Source organism: Saimiri boliviensis, chromosome 9 (genome assembly GCF_048565385.1).
Source record: "Saimiri boliviensis isolate mSaiBol1 chromosome 9, mSaiBol1.pri, whole genome shotgun sequence".
NCBI classification, from domain to species: domain Eukaryota; kingdom Metazoa; phylum Chordata; class Mammalia; order Primates; family Cebidae; genus Saimiri; species Saimiri boliviensis.
In genome coordinates this window covers 79,797,387-79,824,104 of record NC_133457.1, presented here as the reverse complement: position 1 = coordinate 79,824,104, position 26,718 = coordinate 79,797,387, and the positions used below count along the sequence as shown (strand labels likewise).

At 41.9% G+C, this 26,718-nt stretch overlaps 1 protein-coding gene across 1 annotated transcript in view; it reads left to right on the top strand.

Annotated features, from left to right (window-relative positions):
- PCSK2 (proprotein convertase subtilisin/kexin type 2) overlaps positions 1 to 26,718 on the top strand; it is a 250,070-nt gene that overhangs the window by 110,468 nt on the left and 112,884 nt on the right. The window contains exons 3-4 of the mRNA XM_003933180.4: positions 22,278 to 22,391; positions 25,070 to 25,178. Of these exons, the coding sequence (XP_003933229.1) occupies positions 22,278 to 22,391; positions 25,070 to 25,178 (223 nt within the window). The remainder of the gene's footprint in view (positions 1 to 22,277; positions 22,392 to 25,069; positions 25,179 to 26,718) is intronic.

Genomic DNA, 26,718 nt, shown 5'->3' with positions numbered 1-26,718 from the left:
ATGTTCCATTCCTGAGTTACTTTGCTTAGAATAATGGTCTCCACTTCCATCCAGGTTGCTACAAATGCCATTATTTTGTTGATAGTAGTCCATGGCATGCATATATATATATGTATCACATATATTTATTATATATATATGTGTGTGTATATATATGTGTATATATATATATATATATATATATATATATATATATATAACATTTTCTTTATCCATGCCTTGATTGATGGGTATTTGGGCTGGTTCCATAATTTTGCAGTTTTGAATTGTGCTGCTCATCATAGCATCACTTATTTCATGATAAATTAGTCATATGGTCAAAGGGAAGAACATAGGTTCTACCTCTTGATGAGAAGAATGTCAAACAACTTAGAAACATGTTTTAACACTGTCGCAATTATAATACCACATTATAGGATTGTTGAAAGGATTAGATATATAATCATTACAAAGTATTTTACATTTGGTGCTATTGTTGAAATTTTTTTTTTTTTTTGAGACGGAGTTTCGCTCTTGTTACCCAGGCTGGAGTGCAATGGCGCGATCTCGGCTCACTGCAACCTCCGCCTCCCGGGTTCAGGCAATTCTCCTGCCTCAGCCTCCTGAGTAGCTGGGATTACAGGCATGCGCCACCATGCCCAGCTAATTTTTTGTATTTTTAGTAGAGACGGGGTTTCACCATGTTGACCAGGATGGTCTCGATCTCTCGACCTCATGATCCACCTGCCTTGGCCTCCCAAAGTGCTGGGATTACAGACTTGAGCCACCGCGCCCGGCCCCTATTGTTGAAATTTTTATAATTGAATATACCAGAGAAACAAGTTAATGCTTCTCAGCTGGAGAGATACAGGTTTTAAGAGGCAAACACAGGTATATACCATCCTTTCTTTAAGCCACAGCTTTACAAAAACCTAGTCACTCGAACCCAGGCTAGCAACTAGTTGAATGCCATTGATTGCTTAGAGGAATTAACCAAATACCTTCTCTGGGTCCCTAAGATGCATTGATTTCCTGCTTTTCTCCCCAGCCCCGTGCGAATGGCACTGAATGGTGGGAGGCTGTTTAAATGGGCAGAGATATTGATTTTCTTTTCTACCATTTTTGAAAGCTCTTTGCTTACCAGGTGCTGAGCAAACATCAGGCAAATGGCAGTCCACATAGAAACAGATGATGTGAGGAGCAGCAATAGCAGTTATGCCTTCTGAATGTGAAGCTGGTGAAGCAGCAGGTGCCCCTACTCCACACTCTCGTTTTAGATTCAAAACTATACGTCATTGTTCACACTTTGTCATTGGCCAATTGATGATAGAGCTCACCCAGATGGCACTAAGTAGCATAGTGGAAAATACTCCCAACCAATCCATGGAAACACTTCCACCCCTCTGTGAAGAGGGTTGACTGAAAGCTGAGATGGACTGAGGGCCATGACAGGGTAATGTAGTGCATTAGGTTGGGGTTTGCATCCTAGGTGTCTACCTGCAAAATCAGTTATACCCTTGGAAATGAAAACAAAGTTTTTAGTCTGTGTCGTTGATGACAGATAAACACAGGTTAAGAAATTTCTGAGATTCTTTGACATAGAGGACATCCAAGAAGCCACGCATTGACATTATGTTGCTCTTGACACCCAAGGAAAGTGATGCGTGGTTAACTTCTCCCAAAGAAAAACCCAGGGATTCCCTCAGGGAGTCAAAGAGCAGCAGATTGGAAATCACTTGCAATTCACACCAGTGGAAGGAAACCAGTGATGGAGGATGGAAAAGAGCTCTGTTTCCAGCATGTGTTGCCTGAAACTTACAGCCCTGAAGAACTTTCCCCAAAGAACAGTAAAGGAGAATCCCCAAGAGCGATACTTTTCCATGATTTTGTCAGATATTCTGATTTAAAATAGATTATTACTTTTGACAGAACACAGCAAAAACCATAGTGAGGCATTCTTGGGCTTGTTTTTCAGTTTTTGCGATGTCCTTAGGGAAAAGGCCTTACTGGGTCAGGTTTGCCAGGCTCTGTCCTTGGAGCATATTGTCAGCACTTGGTTGGAAGTACATTCATTTAACCCTCAGCCGTAGATGAGAACAGGATGCAGCAATTTTAATGCAAACCAAAAAATAAAATTGGCTTTAATAGCCAAGAAGGAAATAAAGAAAAATCTGCCTCATCTTACCTTATAAAGATAATTTCTTTGTTTTCCCTGAGATAAATCGTCATCATTTAAAAGTATTGAGAGAGGTGTGGAGTGGCTCAGGCCGTAATCTCAACAACTTGGGGGTCCGAGGCAGGAAGATTACTTGAGCTCAGGAGCTGGAGACCAGCCTGGGAAACAGGGAGACCTGATTCTACAAAATATATATATATTTTGTATGTATATATATATATATTTTTTTTTTTTTTTAATTAGCTGGGTATGATGATGCATGCCTGTAGTCCCCGCTACTTGGGAGGCTGAGGCAAGAGAATTTCTTGAGCCTGGGAGGTTGAAGTTGCAGAGACTGTGATCATGCTACTGCACTCCAGCCTGGGTGACAAAGCAAGAACCTATCTCAAAAAAATAAAATAAAATAAAGCATTAGGGGAAGAGAAAGAGAGAAATAAGGTCTAAATGTCCCTGCTGTGCACATGATGTACCTGAGTTCAGGTCAGGCAGGTATGGAACTCAGGCCAGTCGTTCTTACCTGTCTCTGAACTCAGACACTTCCACACCTGCGTCCCCTCCAGACTCAGGTTCTTTCTTCTAAGAAGAAACCTTATGGTTTTTAAATTGTTGCTGCTGGTTTTGTTTTCAAGTGAACTTTTTGCCTGTTCTGTCAGGATTATTTCAGGAGAGTAGCAACCCTGAAGAAAACTCCCTTTTCCTTGATGTATCTTTCCTTTTTAAAAAATTAAATACAGACTTAGTGAATTCCTAGTTTGCACCTGGCACTTCTGGGAACTCAGAAACAGAGTGAGAGAGGGCTCACTCCCGGAAAGAGGGATGGTACTAGGTGACCAGACAGGGCTGGGACCTTCCTAGGGCTCTGAGTGCTATTGGGAAGGCAAACATGCATGTCATTCCTAGAATGATTAGGAGACACCGGCAATTCAAAGGGAGGACAGTCTCAACAAGCTAGTATGATTGGGAGTCCAAATTGATAGCAGAACATCCAGCAAATCAACCCTCCTTAATTCGAGATAGAATTCTCAGAAAGGATATAGGAATGTTCACATAGCACCTTACTTTTGAAGTGATTTTGCTGGCTTCATCAAGGCATGCCATCTAGTTTTCATTAAGAACAGCACACATTTTTAGGGAGATTTGTTCAACAACTAATATGAGAAGACCCTCCCTTAGAAAGCTTCTTAGGGATACACAGCACTTTTCAGACCCCATAAAACAGTTGCATAAAAGTGCGAAACGAGGCGCGATGCGGCTTTTAAAAATGCTGACGAGGCATGAGCAACCTGGTAGCTTCCATTTGCTTGTTTGACCACAGTATGATCCTAGCATGTTTGGAAGGGGAGGAGAAAAGTTATTAGAAGTCACACTCCATCAGAGAACCATGGTGGGCTTGTTCACATGTAGGAAAGGTGGTGGTAGAGGTGGTAATCGTATTCTCATATAAATCTCATGTAAACCGTAAATGCAAAGCTGTATTATGGAAGCAGCAGAAGCCTTTTTTATCAGGCAGTGAGACAAAATGTATTATTGCACCCTGGTTTTGTTGCTCTCCCCCCATGTAAATTACAGTTTAATGGCATATACAGCACTAAAGTATGAGACACAGCCAATGATATGGTGATAAATGATTACTGAAGTCACCACTCTATGATTCAAATAATCTTGTCAGAGGACAAACTGACAAACATAAAGACAGGTATCATCAGGAAGTGTAGTAGATATGAAAGATATTAAACCTTTCCAAGTCATCAATTCTGAAAAAAAGAAAAAAGGAAAAAAAGAAAAGATATTAAATCTAGTGGTTTATGGATCAGTGTTTTGCCACAAGATGCTAGTGAATGCATTCTGGACAGGAAGTCCACGGAGGCACAGCAGAATTTAGTAAGGACATGAACTTGTGTGGATGCAGGCAAATAGGGTGGGTCGCACTCTGGTGCCTTGAAATCCAGGCTGAAGCGTTGTTGCATTCTACATAAGGAAAAGGTACTTATGGATATAAGAAGAATCTAGAACTTAGGTATTTGGGAGAACGAAAACAATTTTCCCTAGGTGATGCTCTGTCTCATCTGTAAAGCCCTGCTTGTAGAGGGGATATGAGTGAGACCACAAAGATGTAGGGCTAAGGAGATGGTATTGTTCCTTTGGCTGGATCCATCTTTAGATCCTAATCCAATAACAATAATTATTGTGTCTGTTAGTGACACATGCCCCCTCTCAAGCCGAAGTTTATAGCTCTCTGGCTATAAATTCCTAAGCATGGGGTCTACCCCATATGCGGGCACAAATAAAAACAAATGGGACAAGAAAAGCCACCCTTTATTTCCACTTCCTGAGTCTCCTCAGTAAGGAGATGAGGAAGCTTCTATGGTAAACACACAGGAAGCATGGAGGAAGAACCATGCAGGTTCCCATGAAGAGGCATCTGACTTGAGGTCACTCCCATTCAATAGCAGTAGCATTTGCTATTGAGAAAGCATTCAGAAGTGTTCCTATCCCCCAAACCAACTATAAATTTATTGTTGAATCTCTTTTTCTCTGTTTTGTATCCTATACACCTATAATTTTCCCTTTCAACATTCATTCTGGTAAAACTGCTAAAATTTACCTTTGTCATTACCAGTCCATTTCTGCACTGTGAATTCTGCTCTTTGCTGCTTTTAACCCAGATTTAATTTGGCTTTTGTGCTTGGCATCCTCTTCTTGTGTCTATGATTCTTCAGTTTACTTTTTGTTACTTTTTACCTTTGGCATCTTTGGTTTAAAAAAGTAAAATTCTTTATTTTTACTGTTTATCTTGATGTAATTTTTTTCCTCTCAATCTTACTGATTTGGGCTCCTGTTTCATTGAAATCTTGGTGTACATCCTAATCAATACACCAAAAGAATTTCTTCTGGTTCTTATGCTTAGTTATTTTGCAGTGCAGTGCTTTTCCCTGAATCTTCAGCAGGATGTTCCCCTCCCCTATTCCTAGCATTTCTCATTCCAACTCTCCCATGTGGTTTCTTTTTTCTGGCTTACTTATTTTTGAATGAGATAAGCTTTATTCAAACCCAGAATTCACCACCAGACTCACTGCTAGGTTGCCTCAGGTCTGTCCATTTAATTAAGTCACCTTCTGAGATAGAGCATTGGAAATGCACAGTTCTTTGCCAGATTCCCAGTATTTAAAGAATTGGCTTTGCACAGTGGCTCACACCTGTAATGCCAGCACTTTGGGAGGCATAGGTGTGTGGATCACTTGAGATCAGGTGTTGGAAACCAGCCTGGCCAACCTGGTGAAACCCTGTCTCTGCCAACAATACAAAAATTAGCTGGGTATAGTGGCACATGCCTGTAATCCCAGCTACTTGGGAGGCTGAGGCAGCAGAATCACTTGAACCTGGGAGGCAGAGGTTGCAGTGAGCCAAGACCACACCACTGCACTTCAGCCTGGGTGACAGAGCAAGACTGTCTCAAGAACAAACAAACCAAAAAATAAATAAATAAATAAATAAATAAATAAAAGATTGTAGGGTTGAAATTGAATCTCTTCCACCCTTACTACATATTTCTCTGAGACTCTGAACAAATGAAGTGATTAAAAAATGACAATCCACTGTAATCATTGACACCAGGGTTCTTATGTTTCCAGTCACACACTTGAATTTTGTGATTTATAGCTACCAAAGTGAAGTGAGCTGCCACCAGTATCTACCTCCCTCCCCTCAATTTTTTATTTTGGAAATGTATGTCTTTTCTTTATTGATACATATTATTTTTATGTTGACCCTTTCAAAAAAGGGTTTTTGCTGAAAAATTATCTTCCAGTATCTACTTCTCTTTATCAATTGCGTATTTTGGAAATGAATATGTCTTGTCTTTATTTTATGTTTACCCTTTCAAAAAAGGGTTCTTGCTGAAAAATTCTCTTGTTTCCATGAACCCTAGAGAGATGGACTGTCAAATGTGTTTATCTATTCAGCTGCACTGAATAGCTACGCTACTTAGCAGCAATTCTTTTGAATTCTAGCAGCAGATGGACTATGAGTTCTGCTTTTCATGGCATGTCTTGAGTACTTCAATGAAAAACTCAAGAGCACTAGGCAAGGAGTTAGTATCCAGAAGCCTCTTTCTGACAAATGATTCTGGCAGAAACACTGTTTTTAAGAGGGACAGACACAAGAGCAGAATAACCACGTGTGCTCTCAAAAGTCAGACTTGTTTACTGAAAAATCTATCTTCACAACTGTTTTTCTACAGTGTTCCATGAACATGCCCCAGGGCCACCTCTCAATACCCATGTGTGCAACATGCATTTTTGCATCTTCCCAATCCTGACCAGCCTGCTTTAGTGACTGTTCAGTGAGAACCATGCGTTCCCAAAAGTGTAAGATTAACCTGGCCATAAGGGTAATTGATTTTTTGTGATTTGTTTGTATAACGCATGATCTAGTCCCATTTTACAAGAAGGAAAATTGTAGTAGACAGTTTAAAGAGTAGACTGTATACTGTAAATGTTCTTGAGTGATAAGGTGTGTGTCACACCCAGCAAATTACACATACACACATATACAGCAAAATTAGCATCATTCAGAAACATTGTTGGGATGGTGTTATTATTTCATGCTAATTTATTTAGAATTCATTTAATATTAAGCAATCTATAAAGCCCATTTGTTTGTTTGTTTATTTCTTTGTTGGTGACAGAGTCCTTGCTCTGTCACCAAGACTGGAGTGCAGTGGTGCAATCTCAGCTCATAGCACCCTCTGCCCCACTGAGGTCAAGTGATCCTCCTACCTCAGCCTCCCGGGAAGCTGGCACTACAGGCATGTGCCACCATGCCTGGCTAATTTTTGTATTTTTTTGTAGAGATGCAGCTTCACCATGTTTCCCAGGCTGGTTTCAACTCCTGGACTCAAGCACTCCACCTGCCTCAGCCTTCCAAAGTTCTGGGATTACAGGCATGAGCCACCAGGCCTAGCCTATAAAGCTCTTTAATAACGTTTTTTTTTTTTTTTTTTTTTTTTTTTTTTGAGACGGGGTTGTGCTCTGTCACTCAGACTGGAGTACAGTGGCACACTTGTAGCTCACTGCAGCCCTGACCTCCTGGGCTCTAGTGATCCCCACCTCAGCCTTCAAGCAGCTAGGACTACAGGTGTGCACCACCACACCTGACTAATTTTTTTTTTTTTTTTTTGGTAGAGACAGTGTCTTGCTATATTGCCCAGGCTGGTCTTGAACTCCAGGCCTCAAGGGATCCTTCCACCTCAGCCTCCCAAGGTGCTGGGACTACAGGCATGGACCACTGCACCTAGGCAACATTTATTTTTTATCACAACACAGTGAAGCTCCTGCTGTAATTATCCCGATTTTACAGGTGAGAAAACAAATCTACAGAAAACTTAAGAAATTTGACTAGCAAGTGGTAGACTTAATGTATGGGCCTAGACAGTCCTTCTCCAGAGACTGACTCTCACTCTCCCTTTATTCAGCACTCTCTGTATTGCATGAGACGAAATACATGTTGCATCTGTAGCTGAACTTAATACAACTCACACCAGCTATACTTGGGAGACAGATTCATTTATTTACAAATTCCCAGTGGCCACCACAACATCTGATAGTTCCTAAGCCCGTCTTACATGTTTGTGGTAATGAATGGAATGAGATGTTTTTAGTAGCTTCAATTTGACTCATATAAGAAAATAGTATAACCCACGTGTAGCTGTCCTCCTGAGGATGGCCTCTGTTTCCCCTATCTGCCAGCTATGAAACAGGACTCCTTCATCCCTGCACAGATATCTTCAGTAGAACTTGTCAGCAGTTAACCTCACTTATCCGGCATGAATGTTAGCTCCCTTTCTGCATGTAACAGGCAGAATAATGGCCTTCCCAAAGATGTCCATATTCTAAGCGCTAGAACATGTAAATATGTATGCCACATGGCAAGTAGGGGTTAGGGTGGTAGACGAAATTAAAGTTGCTAATAAGTTGACTTTAAGACAGGGAGATTATTCTGAATAATCTGAATGAGCCTGATATAATTACAAGTATCCTTACGAGAGGAAGGTAGAAGAGAAAGTTGAGGTAATATTGTACAAGAAATATTTCACTTACTGTTGCTGCCATTGATCGTGGAGAAATGAGGTCATGAGCTAAGGAATGAGGAAGCCTCCAGAGGCTGGAAAACACACAAAAAATGAATTACTCCCCCCTCCTCACCTTAGAGCCTCTAAAAGGAGCACAGTCCTGCTGATACCTGATTTTAGACTTCTGATCTCTAGAACTGAAAGAGAATACATTTGTGTTGTTTTAAGCCACTAAGTTTGTGGCCATCTGTTACAGCAGCCACAGAAAACTGCCCACTGCAGGATGAAAAGCCACTTTCTCCTGGTATTTCTCAAAGGGCTAATCTAAGTAAGTGCATGGGTTGTTCTGTACCTTCCAGGAGCACTATTGCAAAGTCAATTCATTACTTTTTTCATTTGTTCCGCATCACCATGCTGGGGCTCATTAAGGCCCTGTCACCGGGTGCTCCGTGCGTAAGTAGAAGTGTGTTAAGAATCAATCGCTCTGACCTTTATTCCTTGTTGGTGTTTTGTCATTTGTGGGCTGCTTGGCTTGACATATGAATTACTCTCCAGCTGCCTGGTGATGGGGAGGCACAGTCACCAGCCCCCAATATTTCAGACATATGCCAATTGCAATTTCAATGCACATTTTTTTTTCTACCATCACCCTGGAACTGTTCCATTGACAACAAATGAAATATGAATAAGAGGAAATAATTGACAAGGCATTGCTGTTGACTAAGGGGCTAACCTTTGAGGAAGATTAAAAACAGATATTCTTAAAGAATAAAGAACTGAGGAAGTGAATCTTTGCTCCTTTCTAACTCTTTAGTTCACTGTCCTCATCCATAAATTAAACCGTCTTCAGAGTGTGTTAGTTTAAGGAGATCAGGAATTTTCAAGAATCCATTTGTATTCTATAGCAGACAACTTGCTTGTTTGTTCCCCATTGAAAACTTACAAGAAGCAATACTGCAACCTTTGTTACAGCAAATAACTGGTGGGTGTATCCGTCCATGCCAAAGACATGCCACGCATAAAAAATGTGCCTGGAAAAACAAGTAACTGTGGAAGGCTCTTTTCCCAGTGCCTTGTCACCTCCTTTGTCTTAGTGTTTCTTCTCGTGATGGTGCCCAGCCTGAGCCCTGGGTCCTTTGTTGTTGATTTCAGTAGCATTTCTCCCTGACTTGCAGGAGACTGCCCAAGGCTTTCAAAATTACCTTTTCCATAAACCCCTGCTCCTTCCTCCAACCAATCTCAACCACCATCTTTGCAAAAAGCTACCTAATTAATGAGTTCATGTACAAGTGTGGGTAACTGATAACACCTGGATGTGTTGCCCTTCCCAGAGGACTTGTTTTCCAAATCTTTTCAAATAGAGATATAATCAGCCTGGATAATGAGCACTCAGAATTAAAGATTAACCCTTCTTGGTAGGAGTGCAGTCAGTGGGCACGTGCTCAGGGGAGGTGATACGGGTCATCAGGGGCTTTCTTTGCGCCCCTCAAATCACATGATTTGTGCCACTACCCAAATGCTGCCCCTGCTTCCACCCTGACAATGAAATGATTCCATGAATATATTATCATTATCGCCAATGACATTTATCGCATATTTCATTATTCTCAACAAGGAAAGTTTATTTCATGTCATCCTCGCCAGTAAGCCTGTGAGGTCAAGAATTCCACCATCTCCATGCTATACACCAGGAATCAACAAACTTTCCATAAAGGGCCAGAGAGCAAATATTTCATCAGGCTTTGAGGTGATATGGTTTCTGTTGCAATTATTCAACTCTACGGCTGCAGTGCGAAAGCAGCCATAGGCAGTGTATAAACAAATGGGCATAGCTGTGGTCCAATGAAGTTTATTTACAAAAGCAGTCAGCAGGTTAGACTTGCCAAACCCTTGGTCTGAATGAAGAAAGCTCAACATGGGGAATTTGAGGACCTACCTCAGAACATGCACAAATCAGAAGCCTATCATGCCAGGACCCAAAGCCAGTTATTTCTTACTTAAAATTCAGTGCTTGTTCACTGAACCCCACTGTTTAGGGCACAGTCTTTAGCATTCAGGAGAGTCATGACTTTGGATCAGATCAGCAATACTCTCCACCCACCCACTTCCCCCGTTTTCATCACATACACTTGTAAGGCAGCAGCTGGTGATGGGGTGCCATCATTAGCCTGTGGCCATGGAAACAGAGTCAAGGTAACTGACCCACAGGACCAAGACACGTGACCTTGATGCTATTAGCTCTTTCCATTGAAGCTTGCTGGCCATATACAGCATAATTGAATGAAACTGCAGGACATATTCAGTTAGATCCACCTGTGCCTTCCAGAAGCACATTAATGAGGCCTCCCTCCAGCACAGAATGGGAACTAAGCAATCCAGACACGTCCCCACCCAGCATCCTCCTTCTGGTACACTAGTGGAACTGGATCATGCACCAACAAAATGAAGGAGGCTTTGCAAGAAAAAAGGTTTTGGAGCCTGTATTCCTGGGTGGTGCTGGAACCTTTCATTCCCAGCCAGGTGCCATGACCACCTTCTCTGTGGGTCCTGTTGGCTCCCCTTAACCTCTTGCACCCAGATGCCTTTCCAGGAAGGTGTAGTGCTGAGTGCCCTGGTCAGACCTGGGGACACTGACTGGTCATAGCCGGAGCGAACAAGGACAGAGACTTCTCGTCCTCCCTACCATCCTTCTGTTCCTCCTCCCATTTGTCCTCCCAGGAGCCCTCCTTGTTAGACTGAGGCCCTTTAGCCCACCTGTGATGGGAAACAGAGCCATCTGCCTGGCCCAGGCAGGTTCTCTGGGGTGCTACAATGCGCATGGCCAAATTCATGTATTAAAGAGGCTTGGTGAGCTTTGCTTCTTTACCGCACTCCCATCTCAGGAGACACTTATTGAGAGGAACTTGTCATTTTGGCCAAAGACAGCATTTAGGGACTTTCTAGTTTCTCTGGAAAATTGTCCTTTCAAGCACCCCCCTGTCTAACCACCCCTGCCTTAACACCTGGCACAGCGCCTTCATCTTTTAATATTCTTTTCCTTAATATAATTTCCTAAATCCATCTCCTAACATTCCCCCACCACCCTAGGAACAAGCACAGCCTTGGCTGCAATGCGCAAGTTCCAGCCAACGTAGAAGCTGAGATTTCACATCCTTGGGGTTCTCACTGGCTGCCTTTGCACCTCGCTCCATGAGAAACATCTTTCGATCCCTCCGTAATTACATTGATTTATCTCATGGTATACCTTGTATCCAGAGCTTTCGATGATAGATAGCAATTCATTAATATCTTGTCACTAAGACGCAGTGACTGGAACTGTGGTCAGAGGCACGCAGCCATATCCTCCCTCCTCAATTGATCGCCTTTATTCTTGCAAGATGGGCCAACCTCTCTAAATGAGGGCAATCAATACTGTGCATTCAGTCATAATTGTGGTTTAACTCGGTATTCTTTGAAAACCTAAGCTGTGTGATTCGTCTATAATTGGGCTTTCCAAAAAGTCATACCTCCTGCTCAAGGAGGCAATTAAGCCGGCACACTCCCTGTCTGCTGCCTGCTCCCTCCCTCCCGGCGTCTGACCGCCATGGGTCAAGTCTCCCCTCCACCAACCTCTCTCTAGATTCCTGTTTGGCTCTCAACAACCAAAGCCAGCTGTTGGCAGCAAAGCAGATGAACTAGAACATCTGAGCCTTGGAGTGGCCTTTTTCTTTCATAACCTCCCACATCACTTTCAGCGATGGCTTCTGGGGGGTTCCTCACTTGATGAGCTGTGTCCAGCTCATCAGTTCAAACACTGAGATAACACACTGCCTTGCAAAGGCAAAGGCAGAAAAGCTAGAGCCCCAACAGTGAGCCCACATGTAAACTGTGGACCATGGGTGATGACGATGTGTCAGTGTCAGTTCAGCACATGTAACAAATGCACACGTGCCCCAGTAGGGATGGTGACAATAATGGGGAGGCCATGTATATGAGGACACAGAGGATATGTGGAACTCTCTGTGCCTTCCTCTTGATTTGCTGTGAACCTAAAACTTCTCTTAAAAATGAAGGAAGGAAGGAAGGAAAGAAGGAAGGAAGGAGGGAAGGAAGGAAGGAAGAAAGGGAGGGAGAGAGGTAAAGTCTAACAAAAAGCTGTGGAGATGTGCCCCTCGTGCAGATGGGGACTTGTGGTGCATTCAGGACACACGTAGGAATGGACTCCAACTGGCTTCTCTTCCCACATTTGATTTGCTTTGTCTTCAGTTAGCTAAGAGCAAGAAGAATAAAGTCCAGGCATCTGGGCCATTTTGTAGTGAGACGAGCCTGGCTTGACATGTTCTGGAACACTGGAAGTCATATCCCACCACCTTTCTACTTTACAAAAACATTAGCAAACATTGTAGAAATAATTGCTGGCATGTCTTGAGTTCACACTGTGGGCCAGTTGCTTACAGGCACCATCACTTTTGATCCTCAGCACAACAAAGTCCAAGTGGGAGTGGGCAGCACAGTACAATAGAGAAGTCATGCAAGCCCTGCAGCTAGACTCTGGAGTGTTGCATCTGTCTGCAAGGGCTGTCATATGGGGGGTGGTGGAAGGGGCACAGCCAGAGGCTTAAAGGACAGAAAGGAGGTAAAAGTCTAAGACGAGTGTGTCATCAGGGTTGGTTTCATGGTTGGCTTCTGAGATGGCTGTTGGCTTCAGGGTTGGCTTCTGAGATGAGTGTGTCATCAGGGTTGGCTTCCCTCAGGGCCGTGAGGGAAGGAGTCGTTCCAGGCTTTTTCCTTGGCTTGTAGACGGCCGTCTTTTCTCTGCGTCCTCACACCATTCCCCCTGTTAGTAACAGTGCCTGAATATGATGACACTGGTTATGTTGGGTGAGGCCCCACCCTAATGGCCTTACTTTAACCTAATGACCTCTTTAAAGACACTGTCTTCAAATACAGTCCCATTCTGAGGTACTGAGGGTCAGGACTTCAACATTTGAACTTAAAGGGAACAAAGTCCAGGCCACAACAGGCATGTCCCATGGCTCTGCCCTTAGCTAACAGTATAACCCTTGACCAGCCACTTAGTGTCTTCATGCCTTCATTCCTAACCCCTCATGCGGTTGTCAGGAAAAATAACTGAGATAAGGTACATGAGTACTCAGGGCACTGCCCAGCACAGCCCTCAGTAAATGTCAGCCATCACTAGGGCTTATCCTTATTTCACATGTGAGCAAACTGAGCCTTAAATGGGCTCCACAGCTTGCTGGAGCTCCCACACCTAGAGAACAGCAGGTGCAGCAGGGCCTGTAACTCACGTCTGCCTGTCCCCAGGACCAAGCCCTCATCCACAATCCCATGCTGCCTCCTTCACAATATTACACAGAAGGCAGCTGTGTGCCTACAAAGAAGTTAAGCTATGTTCCTCTTTCTGAGATGAAGGATACACAACCCAGTCCATTTCAATTCTTACCAACTTCCCAAAGCTTGAAATGTAAGTCCCCAGCCCTGCCTCTAACATTCCTTGTGAAAGGAAGAACTTACCCTGTCCCTGTCTGCTGTCCAGCTCTGTGAGCACACCCAGAAATGCCTCAGGTCCTCTTCCCTCCCCAGGAAGACAACAATGACAAGGATGACCAGGTCAGGGGCCAAGAGGGGTCAGCCCTACTCCTGTGTCCCATACGGATGTGTCCTCAAGCCCATCCATGGCTGTTAGAGCTAAAATGTTTTAACCTATCAGGAAAAAAAAAAAATCCTCAGCCCATAATAAAGGCAGGTTACCTTCCCATACAAATTAAGAGGTTTTTAATAAATAAAAGATTCATGTTCTTTGGGTACTTTTGCTGCATTTTTAATACTTCCCCCAGCACACTGGCTCACCACACTGGCTGCTCATTGGAATTACCTGTAAAGTTTTAAACACCACTGAGGCCAGGGCCCATCCCCAGCAACTCTCACTTCCCTGCTCTGGGGTTTGGCCTGAGCATAGGGCTTTTGCCACCTCCCCAGATGATTGCACGGTGCAATCAAGGCTAGGGACCTCTGCTTGGTGGGGGCACCTTGTTGGCTTGTAGTGACTTAACTCCAGCGTCTGCCTCCTCCATCTCCATATGCCTTCACCCTGTGTGTCTGTGTGTCTGCACGTGGCGTTCTCCCTGTTTCTTGGCCCTCTTAGTGTAATGACACCAGCTGTATTGACTGGGGACCCATCCTAATCCAGTATGACCTCATCTTAACTAATCACACCTGCAGCGACCCTATTTCCAAATAAGGTCACATTCTGAGGTACTGGAGGTCAGCACCTCAGTATATCTTTTAGGGCAGCACAATCCAACCCGTCACAGTGGTAAATAATTCTCAGTAGCACAGGAAATAATTTTACACAATCAAGGACATCATAAATTTATAATAAACTTCAGTATTTTCAGTAACATGTTAGTTTCATGTTTTATGCTCCTTTTCTTGCTCTCACTTCAAGCAAAGATGTCCCTCACCCTCTTTGGAGGCAGATCTCCCCTTTGTTCCCCTTTCTCTTGGCTCCTCCCTCCCCAGCACAGTCAATGCTAATTAACAGCTGCTTAATTATCAGCCCAGCAGAGAAGTGATCATGGCCCAGGTCCTCAGAGAGTTATATGCACGGTTAAGTTGTCCCAGATACTGGAAGGCTGACTGTGTTACGTGCCCCTAGGGAGAGGCAATGTGGCTTAGTCGAAAGTTCATAGCATTGAGAATCCATCAGCCTGATGACCCTGCCATGTTTTAACTGTTGGACAATGGCTTCCAAACCTTCCTTTCCTCAGTTGTAACAATATCTAACCCCATAGTTTTGTTGGGAAGATTGAGGACAGGTGTGGTGTCTCATGCCTGTAATCCCAGCACTTTGGGAGGCTGAGGCAGGTGCATCACCTGAGGTCAGGAATTCAAGACCAGCTTGGCCAACATGGTGAAACCCCATCTCTATTAAAAAATACAAAAATTAGCCAGGCATGGTGGCACATGCCTGTGGTCCTATCTACTTGAGAGGCTGAGTCAGGAGAATGGCTTAAACCCGGGAGGCGGAGGTTGCAGTGAGCCAAGACCACGCCACTGCACTGTAGCCTGGGTAACAGAGCAAGACTTCATCTCAAAAAGAAAAAAAAAAGATTAAATGTAGTGAAAGTACCTTGTTAAGTGTAGAATAATATGCAAACACACAGGGATGTTTTCTGCTTCATCCTAGCATGGTCATAACTGGCAGATCATAGAGAGACTAGAGGTGGGTAAGGGATGGGTAGAGTTGCTTGGGTAACATTTGCGCACAAATGTCAAATTAAGATTCAAAAGTTGAACTGGAATTTTGAAATATCCATCGTTCATTTTAAATAAAATATTACCTAGTAGCAATTCTACTGACACTATTCCAAAAAATCAAGGAGACTCCTCTTTACTTATTCTACAAAGCCAGCACCACCCTGATGCCAAAATCTGGTGAAGACACAGTGAAAAATAAAAACTACAGGCCGATATCCCTGATGAACATAGATGTAAAAATTCTCAACAAAATACTAGCAAACCAAATCCAGCAGCATATCAAAAAGTCAACTCGCCACAATTAAGTAGGCTTTATTCCTAGAATGCAGTTAGTTCAACATATGCAAATCAACATATGTGATCATCACATAAACAGAATGAAAAAAACATATTGTGATCTCAATAAACGTAGAAAAAAGCTTTTAATAAAATCCAACATCCTTTCAAGATAAAACACCCTCAACAAACGAGGCATTGAAGGAACATACCTCAAAATAATCATAAGAGCCAGCTATGAGAAACCCACAGTCAGCATCATACTGAATGGGCAAAAGCTGGAAGGATTCCCCCTGAGGACAGGAACATGACAAAGATGCTTACTCTCACCCCTTCTATTCCACATAGTACCGGAAGTCCCAGCCCTAGGAATTGGGCAGGAGAAAAAAAATAAAAGGCATCTAGGTAGGAAAAGAAGAAGTCAAATTATATCCCTTCATTGATAATATGATTCTGTACCTAGAAAACCCTAAAGACTCCACCACAAGGCTCCTAGATCTAATTAAAAAAAAAAAAAAAAAAAACTTCAGTAACATTTCAGATTACAGAATCAATGTGCAAAAATCAGTAGCATTTCTACACACCAATAACATTCAAGCTGAGAGCCAAATCAAGAATACAATGGCACATATAACAGCTACAAGAAGAACAAAATATCTAGGAATACATCTAACCAAAGAGATAAAAGAGCTCCGCAAGGAGAACTACAAACACTGCTGAAAGAAGTCATGAATGACACAAACAAGTGAGAAAGCAGTCTGTGCTCATGGATTGGAAGAAGCAGTATCATTAAAATGGCCATACTGCCCAAAACAATCTACAGATTCAACACTTTCCCTATCAAACCACCAATGTCATTTTTCACAGAATTAGAAGAAATCACTCTAAAAGTCATATGAAACAGAAAAGAGCCCAAATAGTCAAAACAACCTTAAGCAAAAAGAATAAAGCTGGAGGCATCGCATTACCCAATGGCAGACTATGTTATAAGCCTACAAGTCAAAACAGCATGGTAGTGGTACTAAAACAGACACATAGAACAGTGGAACAAAATAGAGAACCCAGAAATGAAGCCGCATACCTACAACCATCTGATCTTAAGAAAGTCAACAGAAGTAAGCAATGGTGAAAGGACTTTTTATTCAATAAATGATGCTGGGATAACCGGCTAGCCATATGCAGAAGAATAAAACTGGACTCATTTCTTTCATCATATACAAGAATTAACTCAATATGGATTGAAGATTTAAAAGTAAGACATCAAACAATAAAAACCCTCAAAGAAAACCTAGGAAATACCGTTCTGGACATAGGCCCAAGGTTTCATGATGAAGACTCCAAAAGCAATCACAACAGAACAAGAATTGACAAGTGGGACCTAATTAAACGGCTTTTGCACAGCAAAAGAAACTATCAACAGAGTAAACAGGCAACCTGGAGAATGGGAGAAAATATTTGCAAACTGTGCATCTGGCAAAAGTCTAATACCTAGAATCTATAAGAAACTTAAACAAATCAACAAACAAAAACAAACAACCCTATTTTAAAATAAGCAAAGGACATCAACAGATACTCCTCAAAAGAAGACATACAAGTGGCCGAGAAACATGAAAAATACTCAACATTGCTAATCATCACAGAAATGCAAATCAAAATCACAATGAGATACGATCTCACAACAGTCAGAATTGCCATGATTAAAAAGTCAAAAAATAATAAAAGCTGGCGAGGCTGTGGAGAAAAGGAAACACATACACTGTTGGTGAGAATATATATTAGATCAGCCACTGTGAAAAGCAGTTTGGAGATTTCTCAAAGAACTTAAAATTATCATTCGATCCAGCAATACTATTACTGGCTATATACCCAAAAATAAATAAATCATTCTACCAAAAAGACACATGCACTTTTATGTTCATTACTGCACTATTCTCAGTTGCAAAGACATGGACTCAACCTAGGTACCCACCGATGATGCAGTGGATAAAGAAAATGTGGTACATCTCCTATTCACCATGGAATACTAGGCAGCCATTAAAAAGAAACAAAATCGCATCCTTTACAGCAATGTAGATGCAGCTGGAATCCATTGTCTTAAGCAAATTAAGACTGGAACAGAAAAACAAATACCAGAGGTCCTGACTTATAAGTGAGAACTAAACATTAGATACACATGGGCATAAAGACAGGAATAGTAGCCAACAGGGACTACTAGAAAGAGAAAGAGCAGGGAACAAGGGCTGAAAAATTGCCTATCAGGTACTATGCTCACTACCTGGGTGATGGGATCATTTATACCCCAAACTTAAGTGTATGCTGTATATCCATGTAAAAACCCTAACCGTGTGCCCCTGAATCTAAAATAAAAGTTGAAATTACAATAAAAAAAATTTAAAGATATTCTCATAGAAATAATAATAATACCCAGTAACAAAAACTTCTACTTTCTTATATTTTTATTTGTACAAATATTTAGGTCAATGGTCCTATTTGAGGAAGCATTCTAAAATTAATACAGAATTGAACTCTACGTTATTTTCTGAGAATAATAATAATTAAGTTGTAGGCATGTTATTGGTATCACATCTAAATGGTAATAAAAGGTATAGTATATGGAAGGTTAAAATTCAGGGAAAAAGGAAGAGAGAATAAGTCAATGACCTTTTAGTAATAATGTGAAAATATAGTTTAGACATTTGGAACTATTTCTCTGACATTAAGGGCTTTATCCTACATGGAACTGTACCACTGCAGTCTTTCCCAGAGGTCTTCTAAAATGGTTTATAACCTAATCTGTCTGGTCATGGTAATTTGATTTATAATGGAAAACAATCTAAATGACTAATAAGAGGGAAATGGGTAAATTATGATACATGACTCTGGAATATTTAGGTAGCCATTAGAAATTAAAATATGATAGCTAAGTAGCAGCATACTAAAATTCTTGTGGCAGGATACTCAGTGAAAAAAGTATGCACAACTTTATAGTGTGATTACTATTCTTTAAAAATTAGGTATGAATATGAATTAAGATTGAATGAGAACCCAGAACAATAAAAATGATTTATAGGGTTACATGGTATCATTGTAAAAAAAAAAAAAGTTTTCCCAATTATTTGTGTGCAACAAGTGAAAGCACATATTTTTAAGGTGTTCTTCTCTTTTGAAGTGTAACTGGCAGACTCAGAAAACCCCTTCCAGTCTCGAGATTCCTAAATTCCTGAGATGCAAGGAGGCAATGCCCAAAGAGTATAGCATTCCTAAGCATCACTAGTTTCCATTAAAACCTAATTTGTGGAATTAAAAATTAATTTCATGGAAATGAATTTGAGCAGTCTTTTCATTAGAGTGCACTTGGTCTAAATGAGTTTGGAGTGATTGTAATAGCCCTTCCTGCACTGTTATTTATAAAGGTGAAAGCTGATGTATTTTTGCTCTTACGCTACTGAGAAACAACATATCGCTGAGAGTTTTCAAACTTCCAGGGGATAGTCGCTCTTGCTCCCCAAAGATCCTCTCAAGGAAGTTATGGGAGTCCAACAGAATGAGAATCCTTCAGCGAAAGTCAACCAAGGCCTCCCTTTATTGAGTAGAGCAGATAAAGCCCTCTGATTGTGGGACCAAAATGGGAAGAGGCAATGGACAGAGTCAGACTCCTTTCCCAAGTGCAAGAGCCACTCTTGCTTCCGTAGTAAAAGAAGGTTGTGAGAAGAGTGTATCATGTCTATGTTTCCGGGTGGAGAACTATACATTTGCTTCGACATTTTAAACATTCTATTAATGAATATGCATACGTGCACACTCACACACAGAGAGAGAGAGAGAGAGAGAGAGATTGAGAGAGAGAGAGAGAGAGAGAGAGAGCTATGAGACTATGCTGCACAAATCTCTGACTTCAGAGAAAGTAATTGACCAAGGACCCCAGCTGCTGCACTCTGAAATCCATCACTGTGCCAACAATGCCACACTTCCCCAGTGACTGAGAGCATCAGGGAACACAGGCAAGCCCTTCCTGGGAGAGATGGGGCTCCTCAAATTTAATCCCCAGCAGTTTTACCAAACCATCCTTAGATTACAGGGGAATCAAGGATGAATTCACCCAACTTTGTTCACTGTCCTTTACTTGGGGTCAGACTGACATCACAGTTGCTTGTATTTTTCTCTCATAAAATACTTGCATATTTAATCCCATCTTGGCAATGGCTTCCTAGAGGATATATGTGTGTGTGTGTGTGTGTGTGTGTGTGTGTGCATACATATGTACATATGTGACAGTATGATGCACACATATATTTATATGTATACCTATGCACATAAGTATATATATGTACCTTTAAATCATAATTTATCTCCATTTGATAAGCATTAGTTGTGTCAAATTTTTGCCATTATAAAAATACCCATATATCCCATTTTTTAAATTATTTCACTGCTTCTTTAGGGAGAATTTGTTTGTTTGTTTGCTTTTTAAGCTTGCCACAGTGACTGTGACTGTCCCTTGTAGAATACCTCAAAAGAACCCCCAGGCCAATGCCACACCTAACCCTTGTTTTCCACATGTATAGATTTTCTGATGTGGCTAGAATTTCTCTGGCAAATGCTTCACGCCTTCTCGTGTTAGTATGCAGAGCAAAGAAGTGAGGAACTAGCCTTTCACAGATTCCTCTGCAAGGCAGTGCAGCAAGAAGGGGAAGGGTTTTGGGCCAAGTCTGTGGTCTCTTCATTCTCTTCTTGCTGTCACTCTTGACCCAGATGCTGCTCTCCTTCTCTTAGCTGGTATCTGTTAGAGTTCTTGATTACAAGCAACAGAAATTGATTCTGCTTCACTTCAGCCAGAGAGAAGTTGTCAGGAAGATATCGGGGGTTCGCAGTCAATGGGCGGCTGGAGGATCAGTCTTGAGAGCTCCAGGGCTGGGCTGCAGGAACATAGTGAGGATCTTTTACCAGGAGAGCCTAGTGAGTGAACCTCCAGGATAAATGGGCTCCAGGGATTCCTGATCCTTGCTTCGCCTTCCCAAGATTCAAATCCTGGGAGAGAGACACCCATGAAGGCACCCCTGAGACAGAGGGAGACTTTAGTACCTGTGGCAGGCAGGCACCTAGAATTTTACTCCCACCAACTGAGAGCCTGATGGATTGGAGGTAATTCCCCCAAATACACTGGGGAGACTTGAGAAGAGGAAAAGCAAATGTTGGGCTACAAAATATAATAGTAATATCCAGCAACACCCTTTTATATATGTGCATAATCCCTGGGTTTGTACATGTTCGGGGACTGGCCACAGCTGTTGCATGATACATTAGTCATTGTCCAAGTGAAAGCAAGTTTCCTGATTGAGACAAAGCCTAGCCATTGCCAGGAGCCTGCTTGAACTGACTTAGCTCGTAAGTTACATTCCTATCCAAGAGCGTGGGTTCTTTCTGACTGTCCGAAATTGAAATGCTCTCAGTGCAAAGACAGCAACACCATCCATCAATTTCTTGTCCGAGGTTCCTCTCTTACCTTCTAGGGCTTTGCTATGCGATTTGCTGGCTCTCCGGGCAGGCTTCATTGTTTGTCTGTTTGTTCTTATTTTGAAGAAGTTTTCTTTTTTAGCAGATTCTCAAATGTGATAGCACTGTCAACAAATTAAAGGCTGGGAAACCCTCCAGAAAAATGATCCATGCTGTTTTCACTCTCTCTTCCTGAATCCACGTCAATCATCTCTCCTTAATAGAAGTGTTCCATTGTTTTATTTCACTTAACAACTCTTACCACATTACCTTATTTAAGAATACTTTTCTCAGCAGGGTGAGGTGGCTCACACCTGTAATCCCAGCATGTTGGGAGGCTGAGGCAGGCAGATCACCTGAGGATGGGAGTTCAAGACCAGCCTGACCAACTTGGAGAAACCCCATCTCTCCTAAAAATATGAAATTAGTTGAGCTTGATGGTGCATGCCTGTAATCCCAGCTTTTTGGGAGGCTGAGGCAGGAGAATCACTTGAACCAGGGAGGCAGAGGATGCAGTGAGCTGAGATCGCTGAGATCATGCCATTTCACCCCAGCCTGGGTAGCAAGAGAGAAACTCAGTCTCAAAAAAAAAAAAAAAATACTCTTCTCTATCTAATTCTTACTTTAAGGAAACTCACTCTGAGACATCACTAGGCCTGTCTGTTCAGTGCAACCATAAGTAAATGCTCTTGAAAAATAATGGTAACGGGTCAGGTGCAGTGATTCACACCTGTAATCCCAGCACTTTGGGAGTCTGAGACGGGCAGATCGCTTGTGCTCAGAGATTCAAAACCAGCCTGGGAAACATAGTGAGACCCCATCTCTATAAAAAATACAAAATAATAATAATAATAATAATAATAATAATGGTAAGGTGAGCATGTATATGAGATGAACTTGCTTTTGTCATAAAATGACATACAATGAAATTCATACAAATGAAAGTTTGATTCATGGAAACAAATTCCAGAAGAGGGAATGTTCAGATTATATTCAAGTAATATGTCAGCATTGTCATTCCAGGTAAAGATGGCTTTGCAGCAAGAAGGATTTGACCGAAAAAAGCGAGGTTACAGAGATATCAATGAGATTGACATCAACATGAACGATCCACTTTTTACAAAGCAATGGTATCTGGTGAGTGTCTCTATGTTCTTTTGGACATTTCTCATCTTGAGACTCTGGATAAAAGATGTATTCCCGTTTCCTCCTTACTCACTAGGATATTAGCCAGTATCCAACTCAGTGACCCTCTTTGTCCCCTTCCATATGTATTGACTTTCTGTCACCACGTGTACATCTAGCTCTCTAATCTGCTTTCTTCTGGAACCGCTAAGTAGCCCTGGTCTCCTAGAGTCAAGGCTATGACCAACAACTGTTCGATTTCTCTTCGATTCTGAAAAAGCGCACCAGTGTACGACTGAAGACTTGCAGAAGTATGTGAAAGTCAAATCAGAGTTCTGGGAGGAGTCATGCAGGGGTCTCAACAGACAGAGTAACAGGGGACATAATAAAGTCACAGACCTAAGAGAAGGGATCCAATGACTTTCCAAAAGGCTAGCAAGAAAGCTGGGAGACTAAAGTAGCAAGGACGTTCCCTCTTCTGGAACAAAGTAGCAAAAGGAGCATCTATTAATACTTTTTAAACAATGGCAGGGAATCAGTTCCATGGGGCTTAACTGATGCAGGCTTGGAGGCACTGAAACCCACCAACAGTTCATCATGATCCATTTGGATTGGCCGAGCTATGTTTAAAACAGGATCAGTGGCTCCAAACCAACCCAGACTGCAGGGCATATTGACAGAAAGGCAGTGACTAATTTGTATATGTGAACAAAGCCTTGCTTTATTTAAGATTAAAAGGTGATGAACAAGAGAGAGAACTAAATTACAGCCTTGTGGACAGCTACATTACAGGAATTCATCACGATTTCCCTCCTGGGGCCACAGAGCTTGACTCTGCCTTATGCTTTTTGGCATGGAAGTTTGAAAATCCAATAGGGGTAATTGAATCAGTGTATTCATGTTAGTCAGGATAGGCTAGGTTTATTGCAATAATGAACAACCCTCAGATCACAGTAGCTTATCAAAAGCAAGGCTTGTTTCTCATTCTTGCTACATGACCACTGCCTCGTAACTGCTTAGAAAGACAGTCTGACCGGGCCAGGCGCGGTGGCTCACACCTGTAATCCCAGCACTTTGGGAGGCTGAGGCGGGTGGATCATGAGGTCAAGAGATCGAGACCATCCTGGTCAACATGGTGAAACCCTGTCTCTACTAAAAAAAAAAAAAATACAAAAAATCAGCTGGGCATGGTGGCGCATGCCTGTAATCCCAGCTACTCAGGAGGCTGAGGCAGGAGAATTGCCTGAACCCAGGAGGCAGAGGTTGCGGTGAGCTGAGATCGCGCCATTGCACTCCAGCCTGGGTAACAAGAGCGAAACTCCATCTCAAAAAAAAAAAAAAAGAGAGAGAGAGAGAGAAACACAGGCTGACCAAGCTCTTTCATAAGCCCCTCAGCAAGGAAAAGAGGTAAATTGTAGGATTTTTATAAGAAACTCTGAAAGCTTCTGCCTGGATGTGAAAAATGGAACATGTAATCACATGTAATTGGCCAAAATTAGTGATCCACCATTCCAACTTCAGAGTGGGTGGAGAGGTATAGTCTTAACATGTCCCTAGAAGAAAGAGCGCAGTAAGTTTTTTAAAGATCCCTAACAACAATCACCCAATGTTTTAGCAATGTGATAGTAGCCACTGATCACTGTGGGCTTTTGCTCATACAAGCTCTGACTTTATTATTTTTTTTCAATCCACCCTTGAGAAAACCTACACAGTACAAAGACGCATGAAAAGACAGAAGTGAACATATTAATATGGAATTGCTCTTTGTTTTCCTTTCTTTCTTTTCTGAAATATTTTTGGGGGCCAGGGTGAGGGGCTTTAGAATTTATCTTTCTGCATTACAGCATGCACTAAGGGTGAGCCAATTTTCTTTAACTCAGTTCAACAAATACTTCTGAACAAGACTTAGTGTGTTGTTCAAAACACTTAGTGCACTGAAATTACAAAGATTAACTAGGACATGTTACCTCCTGCAAAAGGTGTTATTATGATTAAGAACTTATACTCAAATAAGTATAATCCAAAACAAACGCTTTAAGTTCAAAACATGAAGGAGAATGTAATCTTAAATCAGGGAGGGTTTCCTGCAATAACAGCTCTTTTTTTTTTTTTGTGAAAGAGTGTTGCTCTGTCACCCAGGCTAGAGTGCAGTGGCTTGATCTTGGCTCACTGCAACCTCCGCCACCTGGGTTCAAGCCATTCTCCTGCCTCAGCCTCCTGAGTAGCAGGAATTACAGGCACCTGTCACTAAGCTCGGGTAATTTTTTGTATTTTTAATAGAGACAGGGTTTCACAATGTTGGTCAGGCTGGTATTGAACTTCTGACCATGTGATCCACCTGCCTTGGCCTCCCAAAGTGATGGGATTACAGGCATGAGCCACCTCACCCAGCCAATAACGGCTCTTTTATAGAAAAGGTTTAAAGATAGAGATCTAGTTATAAGATATTAGGGAATTGAAATGATGTTTGCATTTTTACAGAAAACACAAATTGTTTATACCAAAAAAATGGAGAGGAAATGCTATAGGTAGGTTAGGAGGGATACTCAAAATTACCATTTCATGGAAGAGGTAGCCTTTGAGCTGGTCCTGGAATATTAGATGGCTGTAGAGCATGTCAAGTAAATATGTACATGATGCTTTTCAACACCAAACTAATACCATTCCCTGCTTTGAAATTCCTGTACCAGATCAATACTGGGCAAGCTGATGGCACTCCTGGCCTTGATTTGAATGTGGCTGAAGCCTGGGAGCTGGGATACACAGGGAAGGGTGTTACCATTGGAATTATGGATGATGGTGAGTATTCTGAAGCCTGTGCATCATTTGGAAATAAAAGTGTGCCTTTGCTTGCTTTGGGATAAAAGTTGTATTGTTCTGGAGATGCTAACCAGAGACAGAATAGCAAGATACTGGGCCTGATGACCTGATGACTACACTGTACTATGACCCGATCCTCACCTTTCTTCCAATCAGTGGTCCTCAAACTTGAGGTTGCACTTAACAAATATTTTTAATTAATAAATAATAAGCTAAACAAATGAATAATGAAACCTGCCTGTCACTCAACCATAATTTCTGACTGAGCCACTGCTTACACTTTACCTTCAAATGTCTCCTAAACCTGTTTATATTTACCATCAATGTCTCCAGACCCACACTATCCAATGTAGTCACCACTAGCCATATGTGCCTGTTTAACTTTACTTTTTAATTAATTAAAGCTAAATAAAATGTAAAATTCAATTCCTCAATCACACTGGCCTCAAGTTCTTGATACCCACACGGGGCTAGCAGTTGCTGAAATTCAATTCCATTTCCATCATCACAGAAAGCTACATTAGTATGACTCTAGATCCATAAAACAGCTTTTCAATAACAAGATTAAGGCTTGGGGAAATTTGACTTTTTTTCTGCTTTCAGAATGAACCCTTGTAAAGTAGCCTTTGAGAACCTTTTATTATAGACACCCCTTACATGTTATTTTATCCCGCGTGCCTACCAGAGACTTAGCAGAGCTTCATTTTCTATAGTTTGTGATGTGGAAACCAATGGGTTTGATGATTGGCATTTTCCCAACTACATGCCTCCTTGACCCTGCCAAGATTCTGGAGAATCGCCGCCTGTGGTCATTTCATTGGTGATGTGTTATTGCCCTCCATCACCCATCTGGGTCCGCCAGCAAAAAGCTCCACCGTACATTATTGATCCAATTACATGCAAAGGCTACACAGAGATGAAACAATGGAGCCTTTTCCTTCTGAAGAGCCTCAAAGAACACTACGTTCCTTAAAGCCAGGCTTTGAAGCAGAAATGACGGAGGAAAACAAAAGGAGCCAGCCTGCTTAAAACCTGCGTTGTCTTGTGTGGGCTCATTAAATATCAACATAAAAACAATGTCTCGATGTTTTCTGATGTGTGAGACATTTTTAAGTGGATGTAAAAGCTTCCTCCAGAAGCCAAGGGCTCTCACAAGAAGAAGGCAGCCCTGCGTGAGAGCGTGTGTGCTCAGATGTCAGAAATTTATAAATGTTTCTTCCTTCCTAACACTTGTTCTTGGAAACCATTCCAAAGGGGTTAAGGCCAACTCACCCAGAAAAAAGATGCATCACGGTTTGGGGGAAACCTACCTAGGAGATACTGTGATAACCATTTCTAATGGCAGATCTACTGGGTATCCCCAGCTGGAAATCAGAGAAGCCACCCTGAAAGTGGTTCTAAAGTGCCAACACATGCACATTGCTCTGCTCTTAGGAAACCTCCAATAGTACCGTAGATGCCCATCTCAGAATTCTTTAACTGAAGCTCTTTGACTGACTCCTAAAGTCATCAGCTCCTG